Source organism: Lepisosteus oculatus, chromosome 1, assembly GCF_040954835.1.
Source record: "Lepisosteus oculatus isolate fLepOcu1 chromosome 1, fLepOcu1.hap2, whole genome shotgun sequence".
Classification (NCBI taxonomy): Eukaryota; Metazoa; Chordata; class Actinopteri; order Semionotiformes; family Lepisosteidae; genus Lepisosteus; species Lepisosteus oculatus.
The window spans coordinates 15,321,667-15,340,012 of NC_090696.1; the positions used below are offsets into that span (position 1 = coordinate 15,321,667).

The window sequence follows — 18,346 nt, forward strand, 5'->3', positions numbered from 1 at the left end:
GTTTGCTGCAGCACCTCGCAGTACTCGTTTACAGGAGTAGGGCCGTGGCTTTTCTAGTTATTTCTGCAAGGTAGAGTTCCCAAACTGATCTCCAAACCAGCCCATTAATTACGAGGCATGTTCTACTACCTTCACACCTCAGCCCTACAGACCCTTTGTTTCACATCACTCAGAAACGTGTGTGTGCACGCTCAGAAAGAACGCACAGGCTACTGTCATTGTCCTATAATATAAAGGCATAACTACATAACTACATAACTGCATAAATGCAGCAGTTTTGCAAATCACATTACGAGAAGATTCCTTTAAAAACAGGTAAATGAGGCTCCAGGACTGATTTCCTTCAAGCGGTCGGACCAGGTGCCTGTAGAGTGACCTGTCCCTCCCGTGTCCTGTCCCGCTGTGCCTGTGTCCTGGTGCTGAATGCCCCGTCCTGATGTCCGGACCTCGTTCCAGTTCTTGAACAGCACGCGAGGCCACGAGGCTGCCAGCGCGATGGCAGTTAATGACAGGCTGCAATCTGCAGGAGGCCCAAACCATTGGTGTCGTGTAACAAATACCGGGGCAGGGGAGGCACTGCAGCCTATAGTTTTCTCCGAGGAAAAACACAGGCTCCTCCAAGCCTCTGCACCAGGGCCTTTCCCCTCTCGTGGCAAGCGACCTCGAACGCCCCCCGAGACGGGCTCTGCCAGGGGGCGTGACCTAGCCGAGCTGAGGACTCGGAGGTCTCAGGGTGGCAGAGTAACGTGAGTAACGTATGATCAAACTGCTGGGAGAATCTACCTTTCTCCAGGCTTGTGCAGAAGCAACTCGCTGTATCTTACTGTGCGCTATAATTGGTGGCTTGCTGGTGCGTTTTGATAAAATCACGCCTGTTTACGGCTGTCCCTCATGGCACTGGCACCCTTTAGAAGGCCACCCAAGCTTCCTTCTTGCCAGTTTCGATACCAGCCTAGTGTTTGGAGTGCGGACGGAGCTGTCAGAGTGATGTTTTATGGTTTCCCGATTGGTAAATGTCTATAATGACCCACCACAGCTTGGGAGCTAATGACAGTGTTTTGATACCTGTAAGAGCTGAAATCAGAGAGCGGTCCTGGAGGAGAGGACAAATTCTTTTCGTTGTTGTTGTTGTTGTTCTGAAAGCTGGCTGCTGGGATTTTCAGCTGACAGAAGCTAAAGTGAAGCAGCAAGCCATCTTTAAGTCTGAATTTGATACAACCCTGATCGCAGTGCAGCACGATCACCTAGCACTTGTTTCATAATGCCTCAGTGCGATAAAGAAAAGCTTTATTTATCTCTTGGAATCTTTGCACAAAACCACAGCTTTGTTTGTGCACAGATCCATGTCCCAAATACAGTTATTGCATGTGAAGAGACTTCTTTTTGACATGCTGTAGCAGTTACAGCTCTCTTTGCAGTTTGTTAGGTCTGATCCCTGTAACATCCCTCCTGCCTCCAGCTAGTGGACCTTGGTCTCTCTCACACAGTGCTTTGTCTCAAAATGCTAGCCAAACACCTACATACATAACCTAGTCTGTTGCAATCAGCGAGAGTCTGCACTGCTCCAGTGACGTCACAGGCCTGCCCACATCCTTAATCATTATTAACACCCCGGGAGGTCATCACAACAGTCTTAAAGGGCATCCCACGTGTCCCAGGATCTCCCTGACCAGTGCAGAAGATGTAAGCGCCCTGGCCAGGACGTCGTCCCGGAAAAGAAAACCGACGTCTCCTGGGCCTGCGGTATCCTGTCTGGTCGGTCCGGCCTGCCAGGACGCTACACCCCGGAGCGCACCCCCGCAGGACACACCTCACACCTTCCCAAGCCATCAGACTTTCCAGTCGACAGCCTCGCTGCCTCCCTCCACTGCTAAGCAGAGCGGCAATAAAGCTGACTTGCCCCAGTGACACTGCTTGCTGGGCATGAAGGCGAGAACCACAAGTTTATCTCCTCACCAGAAGCCACACACAGATTCACTTAGCAGCTGTATATACTGACCAGCTTCAAGAATCCTAACGGATTAATGAGCTTCAGGTATTCTGCATGCCAGTCGGTCACTGAGAGATTCCTTAATGCCATCTCCAGTCTCTTGTATTTTGTCTTCCGGGTGGTTTTCAGTTTAGATTAATGTTTTCCAAATAATTTCTAATAGTTTCTAAAATTAAGCATTACAGGGCAGTGTGCTGGGAAGCCCAAATAGCTAATAAGTGACAGGAACAAATACAGCTGCTTCCTCCAGTGTGAGCAAACAATGTGATTTCTTTCAGTTTTGCAATTCATGAAGTGCTTGAAAATCTTGGATTGCTTCCCCATCAACAAAATCACATAAAGCCTTTGACTTGTTTTGATTTTGGAACAGGATTTATACATGAGATTAGAAATGATAACGGCCCCCCTGGCAGTGAGACACACCACACCTACGCTTGAGGACACGTCTCTCTCCGTCAGTAACTGTGTGCCAAGACAGGGACACGGACTGTTCCTTTGGCACCCGGGGTGGATCCAGAGTTGCGCATCTAAGAGGTTCCCCCTCTGAAATGTGTTGTGTGAAAGAAAACAAAGTCAGCCAAAAGCCTCTCAACCCTCCGTCCAGAAAGATGCGACCTTACGCAAGCATAGTGCACTCTGCTTTTCAGCGTGGGGTGCAAAGGGGTTGTCATGATACATGCATGGTTAATGCAAAGGCTTGGCAGCTCCTGCAGCCTTTTAGATGCACTGAATGGCTATTGTCTGTTGTTTAGCCTGTCATCCCAGGACATTTGGTGATACAGCCTATGCACCTTCAGCAGTGGTGTCTTTAACTCCCTGAGATAGATGGAGATGATGCTCCCTTCGTGAACATGCTGTTTAGAACAGAGCCAATCAAAAGGCCCTTTTTCAGCTGCGCCCCCAGTGAAAGAGCTGTAGGGCCTAGTGACAGCGTGGCACTCCCCTCCCTGCCCGCTGACAGTCACAGCTGGCCAGTGGGTGAACACCAGCCCAGACAAAGGCTGCCATTGTGCGAGGGGGGCGCTTTGGTGTTGGAGAAGAGCTGGGACAGCTGCTGCAGTGTGGCAGAGGGCACTGTTGCAGCGTGGGCACTGCCACTGCCCCTTAATTGATAGTGTTGAAAACCCTGGCCAGGAAGCCCTGCGCCACTTCACAGGATCCTTCAGCAATCCAGCAGAGCAGTGGGAGACACAGCTGGGCAGGACATCTGCAGGCCTCTGTGGCACATGAAGGAATTGGCCTTATTACTAATTAAACCTGTCATCAAGAGCCATGAAGCCATCTACACAGAGTTTATTGATCACAGAGCAGAGCTATTTCCTTGTCTTGAGAGTCCTGGCCTTTTTCAGTTTGAGGGAGCAGACCTCCTGGACACAGACTGGACACTGCCCTGGGCTGATCACCCTGCCTGACCTGGCCCTGATCCTGACCATGACCTGCCTAACAGCCCTCGTCTTGGGCGACGGACCAGTCACCTGCGATCGGACTTTCATCTGGTGTTTTTTGTTGGCATGGAAATATCATGATCCCCCACTGTCTTTTGCCAGCCCCCACTCTGGATCCCCAGTTTGCCCACTTCCCCCCAAAAGGGAAGATTGTTTTCCTGTGCCACCCTTCTGCGCTCAGCTTGATACACTGCTGATCCGGAAACAGGAATATCTGGAGTGGAAGAGTGGAAAATCCCAGCTGGAAACTGAGATGAGAGATCGGCCTGCTTCGGCCCTCGCAGGTCTCGCTGTGAGGCTGATAGCTACTTGTCTTGTCATAATAGAGGGATTGTGCCAGCTGAGGTGAGAAAAGGGTAGCTTGTGCCTATGCCAGCCCCACATTCCCATAAACATGCCAGTTAACAAATCACTGTCATTAGAGAAGACAGGCCAGGATATGTGCTGGCACCAGTTGTTGTGCCTGAGGCTGTGGGCTGACTGCAGGGGTGTGCAGCAAGATTGACAGGTTTGGCACTTTACACCACACGCAGACACTACACACAGACACACCACACACACACAGACACACTACACACACACAGACTACACACACACACACCCACACTACACACAGACATACTACACACACCACACACACAGACATGTACACACACACAGACACACCACACACACACAGACACACACCCACACTACACACAGACATACTACACACACACAGACACCACACACACAGACATGTACACACTACACACATAGACACACCACACACACAAACACACCTAACACACACACAGACACACAACACACCACACACACGGACACCACACACACACGTACACACTACACACATAAACACACCACACACACAGACACACTACACACAAACACGCACACACCACACACACACAGACACCACACACACACGTACACACTACACACATAGACACACCACACACACACCACACGCACTCATCACACACACATGCACACACTACACACACACAGATCACACACGCATGCACACACCTCACACACAGACACACTACCCACACATGCGCTACTCACACATACACACACGCACACATTCACTCACGCACAGGCACATGCCACACACACGCATACCACACATTACACCCAACCACATATGCACAGGCACATGCACACTACACATGCACACTACACACGCATGCACATACGCTACACATGTGCATGCACACACACACACTACACATGCACAGGTGCACACACGCACACACAGGTTCATACACACGCACGCACAGGCGTACACACACTGCACCTCACCCTTTGGATGTTAGTTGCTAATTGATCCAACAATCACATCTGTTTCCTGAAAGAAGTCTGGCTATCGGCTTCAATAACGTGCCAGGTTTGATACTGTATTTCCAGATTCCCACTGCTCTTTGGAAAAAGAAGTCTCTCCTGTTTCTTCCATGTTATTTATGGTTTGTGTTTTACTGTTCATACTGTAGTTCAGAAAAGTCTAGGAGACAACGTACCTCAACAGTAAATCCATGGTTACAGATTGGATAGAAATACATTCTGGTTAGCTGCCTCAGTTTCCGAGCTTGACAGTGTACAGCTGGTCTACTGGGAAGTCAGCTGAGATCAGATAACGTAAACCTTCCATAATGCCGTCAATTCCCAGGCCAAGAACAAATTAGTCAGAAAACAAATGAGTTCCCAGCCTAATTCTCCCCCTCTCTCCCTCGTGAATCAGGGCTGTGAACCCCTGAGATGAGTACTCGCACACTCACACAGGGGGTGTGGGAAGGTTTCAGCTCCATCAGTCCAGCAACGGCTCGGAGTGTTCCCAAACTCCTGTGCAGGAAGATAAGCACTTGAAATGGGCCAGGACTCACGCTCCTGAAAGTGAGACGCGAGGCAGAGGAGGAGCCGACTGCAGTGATGTCAACGACATGCAGAGGAGCTTTTGCCAGGAAACGTTGCCAGTTGAAACCTAGCAGGTCATCCAGTTACATCAGATGAGTCCCCTAACCTTGGATGGCTGCCAGTATTGTCTTTGAAAAACTCTGGACAAATGTCCTCCCCCACTTACACCTTTTGTGCACATCAGTCACCACGACAACCCCATCACACTTAGCAACGTAGGTTTAGACAGGAAAGAGAGACTGAGGGCGCTCACTCCTTCCTGTTGTAAAGCACTGAGGACCTCCACTGCTCTCCACACCATCTGGGCTCTCGGTTTCCACATCTGCAGCTGGCTTTTGGGCTCCTTCCCCTCTGCTGCTGTCGGTAGCAGCACAGCCTTTTCGTTTGCCTTTACTTCAGAGTCCTTTCTGCTCGCATGAATTCTGCTTTGCGGTAGAATGGTCAAGGTTCGTGGAGTCTCATTCACTCTGCTGCTGGAGCTGGGCATTCTTCTCCAGTTTCAGATGAAGATTACATCAGCCCCCAGCGAAAGCATCAGTTGAAATAAATCATCACCTTCATTACCATAATAATTATTGCACTTGTATAGGCATTTTTCCCAGCAGTGCACCTGACATATTACACCACCATATGACACAGGACAGTGCGGCCCTCGCAGACTGAGTATGGGGTAGGAGACCAGTTTTGGAGGTAGGAGACATTTGTTCCAGGGTAGGACAGCCTGAATTGGGCTGCGTCTTATGTTTTTCAGAACATGAGCGAAAAAAACAACTCACTTCTACAATATGAATGGGGCTAATTGCAAAATTGAAAATAAGCAGATTTCAAATCCCTTTAAGGCAACAGCTAAGGGGATCCCCAGTTCACCCTAATGTCTGGGTGGCCACTATCCAGATCTGGATCTGTGACTGCGACAGGACTCATGACACACTTCAGGCAACAACATGAAAGTTTCTGAATAATTCATGTGTTAAAATGAATGTTTAGGTTGCTGGGTAACAGGGTAAAAATCAGTTGTGCAGTACCCTATTTTTTTAAACTTGAAAATCCCAGTCTGTTATCTACATGTGTGCCTTGCATGTCATGAATTTTGAAATCGAGGGGGGGGGGGGGAGACCATCAGTAATACAAAAACAAACCTAATAAATTATCTGAAAGCAGGGAAACAACTGTGCCCCAGTTTCTCGTGACTCACGAGCCTTTCGAGTGCAGCGTGAAGCGTTCCGAGTCCAGAGATCGGCAGGACGGCACTCGTTAGTGAGCAGGCTGTCTTGGCAGAAACATTTCATTATTTGGGGGACTCATCCGAGGGGGAATTCTGGAACCGTCAGGAGCACAGAAGATCCCCTCTTGACACAGATCCAGCTGCTGGTGAACTGTAACTTCATGTCGACAGGAAGCCAGGCACTTTCCTGCCCGTGCCAGATTGCTGAGCACGGATACGTGGCTGGCAACATGTACCTCAGCAGTAGGCGCAATTCAGTTAGTCCTTCAATGAAAAACACCACAGAACAGCAGTGACACAATACATGCAATGCAGTTGTCAAACTATACCACTCATTCACCTTGGCACAAGATTTTGAACACCCCGTGTGTTCACTGGACAGCACCTTGGGCAATGTGAGTCCTGGGCGAGTGTGAGCATCATCTGGAGTCCCTGTGCATTGCCGGCTGTACAGGAGCCTGTCGGACTGCTGATCGAGAGGGTTCCTGTGCTGGCTGGGAGCCATCAGGCTTGCCGTATCCTGAGTTCTCCCTCTACTCCCCCACCGCAGAGCGGTGCTGGAGTTGGGGAATGTGCTCGTGGAGCAGATAGCAGCACCCTGACTCACCCAAACACACAGACCACAACACACAAAACACAACCGTAAACAGCCCACCTGCGAACTGAGCTCGCTGAGCTGTTCTCTTCACAATAAGATATGATACGGCATCTTTAATCGTGAATATGCAAAACAAACCCACCAAACACCTCCCTCACAAAGCTCTCGTCAACCAGCTACACTGTTTGCTGGCAGAATCAGGGCCTGCATTTCTGCCAGAAAACCATTTTGTCCTACTTAAAAGGTCCTGGATCAAAACATCTGCAATGCATTTGCGAAACAGGAGCAAAAACTGCAAGCCTTTCCAAAAAGATAAATCTTCGCATCTGCTTAAGTGTGGGTGAAGAATTATGACTAAGACCAGGCCGGTTGCCCTTCTTTTTCATAGTCATCAGGAAGGCTCTTAAGCACTAAAAGCTGGGACAGGACTATTTTAAAAAGGCAGGTGTTGTATAAAGCACATTATGATGCTTTTTAATGTCTTCATTTTAAATGCACTCTGGCCTGCTTCCCGGCCTCATTAATCCACCAGAATGAACCACCCTGAGCCCTTAGATCTGCTGTCCAGTGGGTGTTAAAGGTCATGCCTGGGAGGCTCCTCTGGTTGCCTAGAAGCTAAAGTCTCTAAGTACAGTAATGCTTTTATAAAGTGTTTCAGACTCCAAGTTAATCATGTAATTCTAATGGTAATGTAAAACCATCTACTGATTAAAAGCTGAAAACAGCAGAAGGAGATGTTGTCGATCTATCCCAGGGAACTACCATGACTTGTGCCAGGTGCAGACTGCTGGACCTGAGCTTCCTTCCTTCAAAACCTTTGCATCACCTCAAACACAGGTCAGTTGAAAGTGGATTCTGTCTGGAGGACAAGATGTGGTGGGCAGATACAATGTATCATGTGTCATTTTGTATACCAGGTCTGGCGTGGACACCTGTACAGGAGGAATTCGCCAGGTCAGGCGTGGACACCTGTACAGGAGGAATTCACCAGCTATGGCATGGACACCAGGTCTGGCGTGGACAGGTGGACAGGCGTGGACTGGCGTGGACACCTGTACAGGAGGAATTCATCAGGTCAGGCGTGGACACCTGTACAGGAGGAATTCACCAGCTATGGCATGGACACCAGGTCTGGCATGGACAGGTGGACAGGCGTGGACTGTGTGGACGGTGGACTGGCGTGGACACCTGTACAGGAGGAATTCACCAGCTATGGCGTGGACACCAGGTCTGGCATGGACACCTGTACAGAAGGAATTCGCCAGATCAGACACGGGCACCTGTACAGGAAGAACTTGTCAGATGAGGTGTGGACACCTTGTGCAGGAAGAATTCACCAGGTCAGATGTGGAAAGTGGATCAATTGCTGTACAGGGGGACGGCAGTCTTGATGTACAAATAGCATTGAGCATTTCCATCTGGCTTCACCCTGGATACGGTAATACAATAATAATAAGTCAACTTCAGGCAAGATCTGCCTGCACACACGAATCACAGCTGTGTCCATTTTATCTGCAGTGCATTTCCCTGACAAAGGAGTCGACTCAGGGGTGAGGAAGACACTGAGGTTTGCTCATAACACAACTTCCTTCCCCCCAGCTGTGGGCACGGACAGCCAGCTGTTCAGGATTTCAGAATAAAATTAGTCAACCCTGTGGACGGATGTGTTTATTTTAATCACCGATATGTGGAAAAAAAAGACATCGCATGTGACCTATTTCTGGAACCGAACCCCGATGCATCGTCTAAAGACCACATTCATTGGGTCAGTCATTGGCTGAAGAGGCACAAGTTCATATGTCCCCCCAAAGCCCTTGGTTGGCCATCTCTGGCCTTCGAGGGGCACAGGGCCCCTTGACTTCCCTCCAGCCCTGACCTTCACTCCATTAATTCCACTAATCACCTCTATTGTTTATGCACTGATTGGAAGGGTGGCAGCATGGTACCAATTTTATTCTCCTTCCTCCGTCTCCAGCCATGGAAACAATGATCCTGGTGGTTTTCCAGTAGGGATTCAGAGCAGTATGGAACAAAGAGACTAACACGTTATACTAAAGGACGGTTTCAGGACTGTGTGCCGATTACTGCATTGTTAAGTCTCTGATCAGTAACAGCATTAAATATGTATCTTTTACTGGCACCTAGTGGTTGAAGGTGGGAGTGCATGAGGAGATCACAGAAGCATGCAGGCCATTGGTAACAGGAGCTAACTTGAGCCCCTGACAACATGAAGTAATATATTTCAGATAATTTAGTATAAGAGCCCAATGCAGCTGAACACATAGCATCCACATCTTACATCTTCTAAAGAAAACAGGATTTGTGCTTCAGAAAGAAAAAAATGCCAGCAATAGTATACTGATAGTAAGTAAATAGTAAGAAGCCATTTCAGATTATTCCAACAATTCAATTTCACTCACTTCCGCTGAAACGGAAGCCAAATCGTTACTCCAAAAAAATGGTCCTTGGACTTAGGCTCCCTGTGCTCTGCTTGGGAAACCCATTTCGTCATCCTCGCAAGGGGAATCTGGTGCAAGCTGGGAGCTTGAGAGGGCTGTGCGTCCAGCAACAGCTGAGTAATGCGTCGCAGGTGCTGAACAGGCCACAGCTCTGCCGGACTCACGCTTCAGACTCCGCTCACAGCAGCAGTGCGGGAGTCTCCCGACAGGAGGGACTGTGGATGAGCCGAGATCCCCGGGAGAGCCCGATGGCTTGATGGATGTCCCTCCTGAGCGGCTGAGGGAGTAACCGGACGCAAGACTAAACGACCACAGCGTACCCCATTTTTCTTTAAAAAAAGACCGCGCTGACTTTATTGACAGTCTTAACGCCACCCCAACCCCAACCCCTATCCATGGCATTCACTGCACCAACATAAAAATACATACAGGCACCCAAGAAACATTTGACCGTTTTCTGCACATCATCAACACTGTAACACCACACACAGCTAGGGAGGTTCCCTGAAGAAGAAACATCCCTTCTGGAGAGAACCCGACACGTGTGCGAAGGCAGGTGTTAAAATAAAGTTAATAAAACCTCAGCGAAGCTGCATGAAAGAGCTACAGGACCATGCGACTTTTTTTCACTCCCGAAAAAAGGCAGAACAGTTACTGATGGTGAGGAGGATAAAACACAGAAACAGTGCAAGAGCAAATAATAACAGCGACTTGTCCTTTAGAAGACAGCAGCTCTCAGAGTACTCCCTGACATCACCAAGACAAGACTCACACTCAGACTTTGGTGCTGCATCTTGTACTAACAGGTGAAACACAGGGAGGCTGGGAGCAATCTGTTCAGATTAATACACTGAGTCATTGTTGACAAGAACTAAGAACAAGATCTTTAACCCTTTAGAGAGAGAGAGAGAGAAGGGGATCAATCAGTTTGATCGACTCCCAAAGGAAAGAAAAGAACCTATTGACTGTACAACAGTGGGACAGTTTCATCACACAAAGCTCTGGTCTCAAAATGATCCCTTCTAGTTTCAATCAAAATCAAATCTTTTATCCGATCTAATTAACGTTTTGCCCCCAGTCACCCAGGGCACAGGAACACCCTTGGCTGTTCCAATTTGCAATTTATATTCTGGAAAACTGGCACATCCAACCACCTGTAATGACCAATTAACAGCAGTGACATCATCCATGTCCTTCTGTGAGCAACTGTGGATTGCCCCCAGCTCACACACGCTCATATTAATAAGTCACCTGAAAACAAGCTTGAGAAGGTGGATAACTATACTAAAATGTAAAATCTGAATTGTGCAGAGTTGATAAATACTTAAGTAGCGGTCATTTAACTTGAATACTTGTTTGTAGAGATCTAAAGAAACACCCAGAGCTGGACACTACCAAATGGACCTGTGTTAAAAGGCAGAGGATAGAGACATGGTATGCACACCCAAACCACAACTTACCTCCTAGGTCATTCAGAGAGTCACTCAGGCCAGTGGTGACAAGCAAAGGGCCCAGGAACAGGTTAGTAACAGGCTTGGGTTGTGCAAGCACAAATTTCTTACAACATGTTTACAGATGTCTCACTGCTGAAAGTGAGGGTCTGTGCAAAATACCGCTCCATGTTCAGTTTGTACAGGTGTGGCTCATGCATGAATTAAGCAAATATCATTCCAGCATACTTAGGGTTGTGTCTAAAAATTCTGGACAGACCTGGGTGCCCACAGTTATGACCAACATGACTGCAAGAGTGGACCTTTGTGTCCACTACCTACACATTAGGAATGCAATTAAGAAATGGAGCAAACTACTGTACTATTTTCACAAGACATGTTTTAGAAGCAGCAGGGAACCCTGTTTGGTTGTACTGCATTGCTCTATTAACTCCAATGCATCAGCCATCTTCTGCTTTTGATTTATGTTGCGCCGTCTATTTACTTTCTACTTTCAAACATTTGGTTTAGGGGCTGCTGGAAATATCTTGGTCTGCAAAATGACCAGCTGGCAGGACACTCACCTCTCTGTGGCAACGGCCAACATTACATCGGCGACTACCCATCCAGCCGCTGCTTTAATGGGCAAAACGTCCCACTGTAAAAGGTTAAGGTTATTCTGAGGGCAAAATAAATTTTGCCTTTCTTAGAAATAAAAGAAATATAAAAGCAATGTGATCTGAAACAAAAGAACTTCATTAAGTTTAAAAACTAAGTAAAAATACTAAAAATGTTTTTCCACAATACACAATGCGTCAGTAAATAACTTTGACCACTAAAACTGCCTCAGAGCGGTTTGAACAAACCAATAGAGAAGGGAGAAAAATTCATGCCAATAAGGCCAATAAAAAAATATTCTCTCTCTCACAGCATGGTTGACCTGGGACACCCTTCCCTGCTCCAGTGGGGGTGACGGCCCAACAGGTTTTACAGGGGTATCAGTTTCTTAAGAAACCTTCTGGCACCAGTCAACAGCTGCTCTTCGAACTCGGCTTGGGAACACTGGACTGATGACAACGCAGGTCTAGGTTCTTTATAGCCATAGGTTTAAGAGCACCCTGCTGGACTGTGAAATGATAATTTCATTACTTAAATTATTCCATGACCTGCTAAACTAACTGAAGTGCTTTTGTCCCATGTCTTGAGAAACATGCATTATGAAGGATAATCTACAACACCCACTGATTTGTGCCTCTCCTGGGAGACAGGCATGGCCGCCCCTTGTCATACGAGTCAGGAGAAGCTACCGTACAGCTGGGAAGTGTGGCCTGGGGTCTGGCTGCCTGGCACTGAATATTTCTCCACGCTGAGCTGCACCCAGGAGAAATTATCAAGGGAAAACCCTTCGTTCTTCTCGCTGCTCTCCAGTCGCTAATATATTCTGTTGGTCAACAATGGTCTGGGCGCTGCACTACTAGCAAGCACCCCTGGACGTGCTCCTGAAGTGAACATTTGAGGAAAAGTCAGCCTGAGGTCCACTGCAGATAGCGCTCCCATTTCCCAGCTCGCAGCCATGGTGATCTTGCACGCTCACCCGGTTGCACGGGCGACGTATCCCATGACCCCCGTCAGGTGCACGCAACATCAGAGCAAAGCCCTCCTCTGGGGAGAAGACAGGGGTCCAGCAGGTCAGCCTGGGCCCTGCGGTCACGGCCTGCAGGACTGGGGTTGGTCTCGGATGAGAAAGGAGCATCTGCCACCACAGCTGGGGCTCTGCGGGTCACAGCTCGAGAGCCGTGGCTTGACGCAAGTCACTGTTCCAATGTTCGAAGCCTGTTGTATGTACATGCTGCAGTACAAAACTTTAAAGCAGTAGATGCTCCGGGTGGATCGGCATCTTATGAAGCACAGGGGCAAATCTACAGGCACAATCAAGGGTTATAATGGGTGCTTATATTTCTGCCAGTACTGTAAACTCCCCCCCTCCCCCCCCCAAAACTGCCCCTCCCCCCACAAACACCATCCCTTTCCCTTTGAGAGACAGGCCTCCCTACGAATCACGCTCCAGCTCCCGCAGCTCCGCCTCCAGGCCCTGGGCCCGCCTCAGCTTCTCCAGCTGCTCCTTGGTTGGCTGCTTGATCTCTCCCGAGTCCAGTTTCTGCTGCAGCTCCTCCACCTGGCGCAGTTTCTTCCTGAGATTTTTGATCTTCTTGGCTTTCTCAGAGGCCGCGGCTGCTGTCTGAGCCCCCTCAGGCTGGGCCGGGGGGGTGCTGTTCTGCTGGGGCGCACTGTCCCCGCCCCCCCCGCCCCCGCTGATTTCGATTTTCTCCACCGCAGCACCCAGAGCCTCCACCGGGGGGCAGCCTTCTTCCCCACTCCCCTTGTCCTGCTGCTGCTTGCGCTTCTCCTTGCGTTTGAGGTTGCGTTTGGCCGTCTTGGAGAGCCCAGCTGCGCACTCGCTCTCCCCCCTCGCTGGCACCCCCTGCTGCTGCCGAGCCTGAGCGGCGTCCTCCGGACTCATGCCAGGGGGCAGGTCCGGCTTGCTCTTGAAGAACTTGACGTATTTGTTCTCGTAGCTACAGGGGGTGAGGGATGGACCAGAAGGAGAGAGAGAGGGAAAGGAGGAGAGAGAGAGGTTGAGTGTCGGTCAAAGGCAACCGGTTAAAGCAACATGAGCTCTTTCTTTTTCACAGAGCACAGGTTCACAACTCCAGTCCTCGAGGGACAGAATACAGCAGGTTTTCTAGATCTTTGTAAATGATCAATGAATAATGACCTTTGAAAGGGGCTGAATTGATCCCATTAAAAATATAAAGAACAGGCCTGCCTAGCCTGTTTGGTAGTTAATTGATCGCAAGATCTCATCCAGCCCTTTCCTGAAAGAAGTCACGGTATTGGCTGGGTAGCTTGTTCCCTGCTCCCACTGCCCTTTGTGTAAAGTAGTGCATCCTGTTCTTGGTTATTACAGTCCTGGTTGGGCCAGAGCATGGGTGCAACAGTCAGGCTTAGGGGTGAGCGGTATACCGGTAGAATTATGTGCCATGATATGGATCTGGCTATACCGTTCATACCGTTAGAGAATGGATTTTTATGTTTGCATAGATTGTGCCGCCAGCATTGTCGCAAAACGGTGTTTGGAAATGTTTACTATTGACTGGTCATAATTTAAAACTCTGCCGTATTTCAGGTCCAATTATATAATTCATCTTGCTGATATTCGGAAATCTGATCAGATTTATTGAGCTTCGGTGGTTCAGACATCCAGTTTATGACGCATCTGAGGTCATTGCAGCACATAAAAACGCGCGGGCGTCCTCTTCCCCTTTTCAGTGAAAACAAACGCTCGTGCTCGGCGTGCCCGTCTGCAAACACAAACACGCGGAGACGTGGAGAGGCAGGGAACAAGCGACGAGATTGCTGAAAAGGAGGGTGTCCTGTCACAGATCTGCACTGCTGACAAGCTCGTCTTTCTGGCACGTAACCTGAAGTGTGTGGAACGCCCGCTCTTTTTCACATTTTTACACTAAGCAACCATTTGTTATTACTTTAACGCTTGAATATTTTTTAACTTATTTTTGTAATTTTAGTGTTTTACAAGAAGTATTACATATTTAAGTTTATAAGAATTTTATTTGAAGTGTTACATATTTACTTATTTAATTCATGTTCATAAGTTTATTGTATTGTTTCAGTTCTGCAAAAAAAAAAATTCTTAAAATGTTCGACTTCTACTTCAGTTTAATGCGAAAAATAGAACCACACAGTAGCTAACCAACAGTTAATAATAACCTAATACTTAACTCCAGGCAATAAAATCTTACTATCCAAGTTTTGTGCTCCTTTTAAAGCATGTTCTATTGAAATTATGAGAAACTTTTCTATATTGCGATATACATCGTTACCATCCAAAAATAAAATTATACCGTGGTATACATTTTAGGCCATATTGCTGAGCCCCAGTCAGGGTTTTGGACTTGTAACTGTATGGCTGTGGGATCACATCCACTGTGAGTCACTGCTACTGTGCCCTTGAGCAAGATACTTCACCTGAACAGCTTCAGCAAAATAATCAGCCGCACAAATGGGTGCAAACGTAAGTCATGTAATGTGAAGGTGGTGCCGTGGCTCTGTGGCTGAGGATCTGTGCCTGTGGCTGGAAGGTTACCGGTTCATATCCTGGGGCCGGCAGAGGAATCCTACTCCGTTGGGCCCCTGAGCAAGGCCCTTAACCCCAGCTGCTCCAGGGGTGCTGTATAAATGGCTGACCCTGTGCTCTGACCCCAAGCTTCTCTCCTGTGTGTCTCATGGAGAGCAAGCTGAGGTATGTGAAAAGACACATTCCTAATGCAAACAAATTGAATATGGCCGATAAAGTGATCTTATCTGATGGCATCAGCCAAATAAATGAGAAATTATCATCCTTAAACAGCTGCTGCTAAAAGCCTGCGCAGGTATCATTTGAATCGTGAAAGAAAAAAGAACCCACCAGCAAATTCAACTGAAATCCACTTGTTAGTGTAGCGAAGGTGAGACAAACAGGAAATTAAGGAGGAGTTAATGTACACCACATTCACTATATTTTTGGGTGTAGTAATTCGGGTTTAGTTAAGAATACTCACACAGGGAACCCTGGGAGTTACTGCCAGGCGTTTTGGAAACAGAGGGAAGCTTCATTCCCCCAGTCCAGTAATCAACCCCTTCGTACAGTGTGGAACGAAGTTCAATTAACAGAGAAGAGATGGCACTGGCAGACAAGGGCAGATTAACAAACCACCTTTGCCACTTGCTAAATTAGAGGAATAAGCAGGCTTCCAACACAGAGTTCCAAAATATTGCCTCCGCAGCTTCACATTAATATTGCAGATTAATCACCTTACAGTTCTATATAGCGCTTTTCTGGACACTCCACTTAAAGTGCTTTGTAGGTAATGGGAACAGAGTGATGAAGCCAATTTATAAATGGGGATTATTAGAAGACCATAATTGGTAAGGGCCAATGGGAAACTTGGCCAGGACACCAGGGTTACACCCCTACTCTTTTCAAGAAACGCCCTGGGATTTTTAATGACCACAGAGAGTCAGGACCTCGGTTTTGTCTCATCCGAAGGATGGAGCCTGTTTACAGTATAGTGTCCCCGTCACTATACTGGGGCATTAGGACCCACACAGACCGCAAGGTGAGCGCCCCCTGCTGGCCCCACTAACACCTCTTCCAGCAGCAACCTGAGTTTTCCCAGGAGGTCTCCCATCCGGGTACTGACCAGGCTCACACCTGCTGGGCTCCAGTGGGCTGCCAGTCGTGCGCTGCATTGCGATATAGCAGCTGGCGAGATTACATTCGTGCACTTTGTCCATGCAGCCCGTTGGCACTGGGCGTCTACTCACACTGGCACCTCCTCTTGGGGCACATAGCCATCCTTCACCCGGCGTGGTTTCCTCCAGGTGCCATCCGGGCGCTGGGTGGCCGCAATGTACTTCCCTGGCCCAGAGAGAGGGAGGGGGAGGCAGTCAGCGCAGCACTGCGGAGCACCACAACCCAGCACAGCCGTCTCTCCCCAGCGGCTCGGCAGCGTCGAAGCCCCCGCACGTCGGACCTGCTGATGCTTTGCGTCACGGTTATGGCTTGGGATGGAGTCACACCCCCTTGGTTAAACGTGCACTCAAATAAAAACTGGTCCCGCCCTCCCACACAAAGCAAGCACGTTTCCTCCTTTTCATGACGGACAAACTCCTGCTTAGTTCAGGGTCTCGGCCCCCTTACAGAGGAAATCGGCTCTGTCCAGCAGCCCAGCTGGATTTGGAAACGAAAGTGCCGTCTGCACAGTGTAATAGTTTTGGGGAGACACGTGTGTGCAAGCCACCATTAAACGTTTGACAGTGCCTCGCATTCTGAACTCTGAATGTTGTTCACTCTCCACTGCAGGAACACAAACCCTTTCAATAATTAGCTGATTATTTTCTCACCATCTAAGCGGTATTAGGTTTTTGCAGTTCTGTAAATAAGACGTCCCGAACGCCTAAGGGGTAAATCAGGTTATAAATATTTACCACTCAACCAGTAGATGTCGTGTGAGAGTATAGCCACTCTGTTACTGTAGTTTACTTCTCATAACGGTGCTTGTTGCACTACCAATGGAAATAAATGTTAAAAAAGATACATCACAATAGCTGTAGGCTAAAAGGCAGAGAGCTAAATTGCTTCAGACACGATAACCGTGTGTCCAAGACACAAACGGCCCTACGTTAATTTATTAAGATGTCGTACTCATTTACTGTCAACGATCAATTTCGGATTTACGATGTGAACTTAAAAAGAGCTTCTAAGTGTTAAGAATCAAAACAAACCAACCGCCTTAAACAGCAAATATCACAGCATCTTCGTTTATGATAGAAGTGCGCTCTTCTCCCACCATATCTAGCTACAAATCTCATTTTCGGGGGCTTATTTTTATAACCTTCTTTAAAGAAACGCTTAGGAACCACAGTTTCAATCGGTTCTTAATACAAGTCTCTTGCGTCTCAGTCTCCTGTCCTCACTTCACGCCAACCGATCCTTCCCCTTTGAGTAAGTTGTCTAGCGCGGTCTGCGGCTGTCCGTGTGACTTTGTTTTTAAACAAAGAGGAAAACAGTCAGGGAATGCCAAAACGTCTAGGACGGAGTCAGTACTTCACTCGATCTCCACGGCCAGAGACAGCTACAATGAAAGAACCGACACTTACCAGATTCATCTGTCACATAGGGGGTCGCCATCTTGTAAACTAATGTACTTCCGGCAAGGGGGCGGAAGCGGCGGTGTATAAGTACAGGTCTGGATGCGCGAGGTACCAAAGGTGAGTTTTCGCGTGTTTTCTGCTTTTGTGATTACTGCTAGGCTGTTGTCTTATTTAAGCGAAGGAAATAAATGCACCCCTCCCCCGTTCCTTGTCTTGGAGAAGATGGCAAGGCTGCTAATAATAATCTTCGCCCAATATATCCACTGAGTGTTGAAAAATGTGGACAATACTATAACGGGACTTTCGCGAAGACAACATGGTCACTGCAGTACCTGGTTTGGGGTTGGTCAGGCTTGGTACTTCTATTCCACTACAGGTCTTTGCTCCAATTAATTCTTAATTTTCAAAGTGATTTAAAGCACCTGGGTTTGTTGAGCAATTAAGAAACAATTCAGTATTTTTAGCAAGTCTGTATTAGCAGGGGATGGAATTCCTTTGACCATACCTGGCCTAGAGTTACCACCCATGGACATGTTAATGACAGTGTGGTGGTGTAGGTCGGCACATTCTC

The 18,346-nt window shown here is 48.1% G+C and overlaps 1 protein-coding gene and 1 long non-coding RNA gene across 2 annotated transcripts; one reads left to right on the forward strand and one right to left on the reverse strand.

The window, feature by feature from the left end:
* Window positions 1-7,933: 7,933 nt before the first annotated feature.
* LOC138220066 (uncharacterized) lies at window positions 7,934-8,890 on the forward strand. Its single transcript, XR_011181604.1, has 3 exons — window positions 7,934-8,009; window positions 8,090-8,610; window positions 8,691-8,890. It is a non-coding gene; the product is annotated as an uncharacterized lncRNA (long non-coding RNA).
* Window positions 8,891-13,059: 4,169 nt separating this feature from the next.
* Window positions 13,060-17,970, reverse strand: pym1 (PYM homolog 1, exon junction complex associated factor). The gene is made up of 3 exons (XM_069178671.1): window positions 17,782-17,970; window positions 16,447-16,540; window positions 13,060-13,637 (listed from the first exon to the last, which is right to left on the reverse strand). The coding sequence occupies exons 1-3, from the start codon at window positions 17,810-17,812 to the stop codon at window positions 13,112-13,114; spliced, it is 651 nt and encodes a 216-aa protein (XP_069034772.1). The 5' UTR covers window positions 17,813-17,970; the 3' UTR covers window positions 13,060-13,111.
* Between the last annotated feature and the right edge of the window lie 376 nt (window positions 17,971-18,346).